The sequence below is a fragment of the Coptis chinensis genome, chromosome 9, assembly GCF_015680905.1.
Source record: "Coptis chinensis isolate HL-2020 chromosome 9, ASM1568090v1, whole genome shotgun sequence".
Taxonomy (NCBI): domain Eukaryota; kingdom Viridiplantae; phylum Streptophyta; class Magnoliopsida; order Ranunculales; family Ranunculaceae; genus Coptis; species Coptis chinensis.
This window is the reverse complement of record NC_141464.1, coordinates 8,906,245-8,913,070: the sequence shown is the minus strand read 5'-3', so window position 1 is coordinate 8,913,070 and position 6,826 is coordinate 8,906,245. Positions and strand designations below refer to the sequence as shown.

General features: G+C 38.5%; 1 protein-coding gene across 1 annotated transcript; it reads left to right on the top strand.

Moving 5' to 3' along the window:
• Positions 1 to 263: 263 nt before the first annotated feature.
• Positions 264 to 5,225, top strand: LOC147474685 (DNA replication licensing factor MCM5-like). Its single transcript, XM_086584228.1, has 17 exons — positions 264 to 794; positions 862 to 1,041; positions 1,125 to 1,226; positions 1,301 to 1,437; positions 1,530 to 1,635; positions 1,914 to 2,048; positions 2,123 to 2,200; positions 2,330 to 2,434; positions 2,590 to 2,681; positions 2,789 to 2,921; positions 2,998 to 3,093; positions 3,170 to 3,261; positions 3,349 to 3,439; positions 3,749 to 3,858; positions 4,445 to 4,574; positions 4,667 to 4,768; positions 4,927 to 5,225. Exons 1-17 carry the CDS (start codon positions 345 to 347, stop codon positions 5,008 to 5,010), a joined length of 2,223 nt encoding a protein of 740 aa, XP_086440354.1. The 5' UTR covers positions 264 to 344; the 3' UTR covers positions 5,011 to 5,225.
• Positions 5,226 to 6,826: the final 1,601 nt, after the last annotated feature.

Here is a 6,826-nt window from a genome sequence, read left to right as displayed (position 1 = left end):
CCGCCCATGGTTTACAACAGAATCTCTCAACAGAAACTGAAGTAGGCGAAGGGTAGGAGAAGAAGGTGCCTTTCTTGGTTTCTTTTTATTTGGGGAGAGGGAAGGGGGTGTTTTAAAGTACAGACCCCAAAATTGGGCCAAGTTGGGCCGGAGTCTGCCTAACACAAAAAGGGGTCAGTCAGTAAGGACTCTATTAAAATCCGCTTGCCACTTAATCAGTTTCCCGCCAAAAACAACCGCCACGTTATCACTTTCCCGCCAAAAAACACATAACCCTCCAAAAACAATCAAGAAAATCTAGACCCATCCTCATTTCTCCATCCCTTCCAAAAAAACAAAACACCATGTCTGGTTGGGACGAAGGAGCAGTATACTACAGTGAACAACAATTCCCACACGGAGTCGAAAACAACAACGACATATCCTCAGATTCATCAAAAACAAGCCGTCACACAATCCTACGTAAACTAAAAGAGTTCATTCGTAATTACGAAGAAGAAACCCGTCCCAATGTTTTCCCATACAGAGAATCACTCCTCCAAAATCCCACTCACCTTCTCGTACATTTCGACCACCTCCAAAGTTTCGAATCTCATTCAGACCTTCTCGTCCCTTTATTTCAGTCTTCACCGTCTGATTACTTACCACTTTTTGAAACTGCTGCTGCTGAAGTTTTAGCCGCGTTGAAAAGTAAAGTGACTGGTGAAACTGGTGATATGGAAGAACCTGTTCCTAGTGAAGTTCAGATATTGTTGACTTCTAAACAAGACCCGCTTTCCATGCGTCAACTCGGGGTAATTAATTTTACTATTTTCTTGATTGTTTTAAATATTAGTAATAATTGTTTATGTTTGTTTATAGGCACAGTGGATATCTAAGTTGGTTAAGGTTACTGGGATAACGATTGCGGCATCTAGAACTAAGGCGAAAGCTACTTATGTTACGCTTATTTGTAAGAATTGTAAGAATGTTAAGATGGTTCCTTGTCGTCCCGGGTTAGGTGGGGCGATTGTTCCACGATCGTGTGACCATGTTCCTCAGGTTTGGGTTCTTATACATTTGTTGAATTGGTTTGTGTGTTTTTTTTTTAGAAGTGTGTTGAATTTGGGGGGTTTTTTTTGTAGACTACTGGAGAAGAACCTTGTCCACTTGATCCATGGATTGTTGTTCCGGATAGAAGCAAGTATGTTGATCAACAAACGTTGAAGTTACAAGAGAATCCTGAGGTATGCTTTGTGTTTGAATTTAGGATTGAATGAAATTTAGATGGTTTTTAATTGTTAATTTGAATTTTTTTAAGGATGTGCCAACTGGAGAGCTGCCGAGGAATATACTTTTATCTGTGGATCGCCACCTTGTACAGACAATTGTACCTGGGACGAGATTGACTGTTATGGGAATTTACAGTATTTATCAAGCATCTAATTCAGCTGCTGCGTAAGTTTCTTGTAATTGAGATATTGATAGTGAATTGATTCTTTTTAAGGTGTTTTTGTATGCTGAAGGTTGGGATTATTGTTGTTTTGCAGTCAGAAGGGTGCGGTTGCGGTCAGACAACCTTATATTAGGGTTGTTGGGATTGAAGAAGCGAATGCTACTAATTCTAGAGGCCCTTCTGCATTTACTTCCGAAGATGTAAGCATGGAAAAACTCACGTATTGTTGTATATATTTAATCCTCATAAATCATTAAGATGTGCGACGGCATAAGTATAAGTGGGAGCTTATACTGTGTGTGCCAGTACTAGTGCCTTGAGTGGGCATTTAGGTTGTGATCCAAAGGTGCATCTGAAGGCATGCATCACCTCACACAGTTTGAAATCTATGATAAAGTTGATTACGTAATTGTGAATCTTTGCTTTCCAACTACATTTTTGTTAGCAATTTTGTATTACTATTTTTCTTGTTTTCCAGGTTGAAGAATTTAAGAAGTTTGCATCAGAGGTAGACTCGTACAAAAATATCTGCTCCAAGATTGCCCCCTCTATATATGGGCATGAGGATGTGAAGAAAGCTGTGGCCTGTCTCTTATTTGGAGGGTCAAGAAAGGTTTGTCATTTCGGTTGATCTTCTAATGAATATCCGAGGTCCTGATCATCTAAAGACATTTATTTTAAATGCAGGAGTTGCCTGATGGCGTAAGGTTAAGAGGTGATATTAATGTCTTGCTTCTGGGTGACCCATCCACTGCTAAATCACAGGTATTTTTGACCTATTTGTTAAGATGATGGGTTTAGAGTACTCTTTACTAGAATGTTTTTGGTTTTTTCTTTATCCTTCACTGTCACATTCTTAGTTGATTTCCTGATACATATCTTGTGTTTGTGAAGTTTCTCAAGTTTGTTGAGAAGACGGCTCCTATTGCAGTTTATACATCAGGAAAAGGCTCATCTGCTGCTGGTCTTACAGCTTCTGTGATCCGTGATAACAGCTCAGTAAGTTGTTGAATTCCTATAAAGAGCATGTAGGGGTTTTTAATGTATTCAGCTTCAGTGACCCATTAATCTTCCATAGTTCCATGTATCAAATCATTTACCCTTGTGCCTCTCGAAGATGAAGATAACTAACATTTGATCGTACCTGTATCCAGCGAGAATTTTATCTAGAAGGAGGAGCCATGGTTTTGGCAGATGGTGGAGTTGTCTGCATTGACGAATTTGACAAAATGAGGTCAGAAGACAGGTAAGCTGGGTTTACGTTGTTACTTGATGTTTTTCAAACCTCTTTTTTTGGTAGATTTCCTCCGCAAGTAATAGCTTAAAAAGTCTTGGATTGTATTGGATCTTCAGAGTAGCAATACATGAAGCCATGGAACAGCAAACCATATCGATTGCAAAAGCAGGAATAACAACTGTTCTCAACTCCAGAACCTCTGTGCTTGCAGCAGCGAATCCTCCATCTGGGCGTTATGATGATCTTAAGGTTCATCTTATCTTCTATTCTTTCCGCACTCTTTTTTGGTCAGTATCAGCAACTCATAAAACCCCTCTCCTTCCAGTCCGTACAGGATAACATTGATTTGCAGACGACTATACTTTCTAGATTTGATCTTATCTTCATCGTGAAAGATGTCAGGATGTACAGTCAAGATAAGGTAACCAACCAGCTTCTAAGAGTGTGCTCAAGTGTTCTTTCACTTCATTGTGTAAATGGATTTATTTTCTTAACAGCTTATAGCTAGCCATGTTATTAAAGTCCATTCGACACCCCATGCATCTTCTAGAGACATCAGAGACCCAAAAGAGGAGGATTGGCTGAAGAGGTAAAGCTCCCAAATGTCTCTATTGTACCTTCCATGTTTCCTCCCCTGGAGGTTCTCTTTATTTTTTTCTGATTTAACCGTCTACAGGTACATCCAGTACTGTCGAACCGAAATCCATCCTCGGTTGTCAGACTCTGCAGCAACCATGTTACAGAACAACTACGTCAAAATAAGACAGGTATGCTTGTAGTTTGCTCTGATCTTAAAAATACTTGGACTTGGCCCGAGTGCTTAACCTGCCTAAGTACATTTTATTTTCTGAAGTCTATTACTGAATGTTGCCTCCAGAAAGTCTATTCCGCCCAAATTTACCTGACAAGTTGTCAAAAATCAATTTTTTGTTGAGGGTCAGATAATATATCGTTGGATTTTCCTCCACATGATCAAACAAACTGATATTTAATACTTGGAACACTCTGATACTTAATACCTATTTTCTCATGCAGTCTGAACTTGAACATTTGGCATACTATGTTGTTTTTTGTAGGATATGAGGCAGCAGGCAAATGAATCTGGAGAGTCAGCTGTCATACCAATCACAGTTAGGCAGCTAGAAGCTATAATAAGGCTAAGTGAGTCACTTGCAAAGATGAGAATGTAAGTAATGTTTTAAATTTCAAGAGTAACAAACCACTGATATCTAGGGAGGGGACTTAGAATCAGAGTCTTTCCTTGCCAAATGAATTCTACAATTTTACTGTTGATCTTAAAAATTGTATGTTCCCATTTGTAGTCAGTTCTTAAAGTGGTGCAAATTGTTGAGAGTTGAAATTATTAAAATGCAACTTGTTTAGTATTGTCAGGTAACCATTTTCTAGCCATGGAACAATGTCATAGTAGGGTATCTTTAAGGTGCACTATTGAAAGTAAGATACTACAGCCAAGATAAACAATATATTGAGGATTAGGCACAACTGAAACCATATTTTCCATGTTTGCATAGTACTACAAACTAATTGCGGATGGGAAGAAGTTGAATGACTATGCTGGTTAACCTAGAACTTCTTCTGGGAGTTGAGCAGAGTGTAGTTGTTGCTCACTGAGCTATTTCATATCTTAGATAGTTTCTGGTCTTTGGCCCATCTTTTGATCAGAATTTTTCATTTTAGTTTTCCTAATTTGATTTATCTGATTTTGTTTGAATGAAAAATTTATACTGTATTATGTATATACTGCACTTTAGGTCACATGTTGCAACTGAAGGCCATGTGTTAGAAGCACTCAGACTCTTCAACGTTTCCACCCTAGATGCTGCACGTTCCGGAATCAGTCAACATTTGAATATGACTACTGAGATGGCAAATGAAATAAAGGTCTTAATTTTCAATGAGACAACCCTGACCATCTTTTTCTTTTTGTCTTTTCTCTGTTGAGTGTATTTACTTTTCGTTTTATGAATTAACAGCAAGCTGAGACACAAATAAAGCGAAGAATGGGAATCGGAAGCCACATATCAGAAAGGCGTCTAATTGACGATTTGAGCAGAATCGGGTTGAATGAATCCATTGTAAGAACCAGATTGAGTTTGCTTTTACCTCACACATGTATTATACTTTTGGTTCCAAAAGCCTTAAATCTAAATTGATGACTTATTTCTTTGTCTGGCGCCCTGTGATTAGGCGAATGTTGCCATGCACCTTTCTCATTGGCATTTGTTTATGGCAGGTAAGAAGAGCTTTGTTGATTATGCACCAAAGAGATGAAGTGGAGTACAAGAGAGAAAGGCGTGTTATTCTTCGCAAAGCATAACTTTCATGACATGCTCCCAAGCCCCACCGATTCAGAGAGCTTGACCATAACCTGCGGCATTTGTGGTTGATTTCTCGTACAGACATAAGGAGATAAATACAGTTTTAATTTAAGTTGAACACAAATTCCTCCTCCCAAGTATTGGCATTTTATATTGCGATGTCATCCATGAAGAGAGCTTACATATAATTTAATCAATATGATTATGCCTGCAATCACCATCTCATTAACTGTTGTAGCTCAAACTTTGATGAAGTATTCTTTAGAATTTAGAATCCAACTGAGTCTAGCGATTCGAATTGGTAATTGATGCCTTGATGTCCGGCCTGATCGGCATTATAGCTGTTGCTCTCCATCAAAAGCTGCCTCTCAGTTTGCAGTTCATTGCCCAAGCATGTGACTGCAGGGAAAATGGTTTTACCCTCACATTTGAATGAAAGCAAGTGTAGCAGCCTCTTGCTTAACAAAGAAAATAACATTAATTTTAATGACATCGACTGATTAGTCTTTTTATGAGCAGAATTCAATAATCACGAAGGCAGGCACTAAGATAGCGAATATGGTTCAATCTTTACAAACAACTATTTTATATATTGTGTGTGCATATTTTAGCAAATAGATATGTAACATGTGGCAGTATCTTTTTAAAGCTCGGATATGGTATTGGTGGGTAGAAAGTACCAGAACACACTTCAAATTTAAATTCTCACTTCCTAGGTTTGGAAGTGAAACAAAAAGAAGGGGTTCGTAGGTTTTGGAACTAGTTGGAATAGTATGTTTGTATAACCAACTCCTAACTATGAACTCTAAATCCGGAATTCAACTATTAGGTTCGGAGCAGGTTTGTAGGTTTGTTTTGGAACTAGTTGGAGTAGTATGTTCGTATAACTAACTCCTAACTATGAACTCTAAATCCGGAGTTTAACTACCAGGCTCGGAGCTCTAACTACTACTTCGAACCTAAATATGTTTTTCTGTTGTTTAAGTCAATAAGGAAAATCTATTTGACTTGGGAAACATGGGGGCTTCTAGAAGAGTTAGGATGAGACTTAATAAGAGACGGTCTCCTAGTTAAACACTAATTGGGAAACCTCATCTATTCTTATAAATATAATAGTTGAACTACGTTTTCAGTTTGATTCCTCTTCACAGGATACGTAGGCAGCCATTAAAGAACGTAGTTCAACTCATCATCTTCTAGATTTCTTCTTCTTCTTGATACAATATTTTTCATTATTCTTTGACTATCAACAAAATATTTGTATTTCTAGATTTTGAAAAATCATCACACAATTGGCGCTGGCTGTGGGGAGATACCATACATAATTGATTTGATTTCTTGGTTGAAATTTTTTCGGTTCTAGGTTCTCCTACCCACCAATTTTTCTTGGGTTTTTTGTTCTTTAAATTTTCTTTTCTTCAGTTTGATTCAAAATCGTGGTTACTACAAGAGCCAACGCAAATCAAGGTAATGAGGGGATTAATGAGATCAATAACCCACATGTTACAAATAAAAAACAATTTGGACTTAGAGGAAATCGTCGTTTTGGGCAAGGGCATGAAGAAGATGAGCCTAACAACGATAATCCCCAATCTGTCATAACTAACCAAGGCATCATGGATGCTGTGATGGCCGAATGTAGTCGACAGGAGGCTCATTTGCATTTTTTCCAAGACTACTACCGTATGAAGGAGGGCCTCTAAGAGCCTGCTGATGGAAACTCGAGGGGGCAGTTCCGGCCACCAAGTCTCGACCATGGTGAGGGTTATGTCCCTGTGCCCTATATCCTTGACTTCGCTGGGTACCATAGCGACC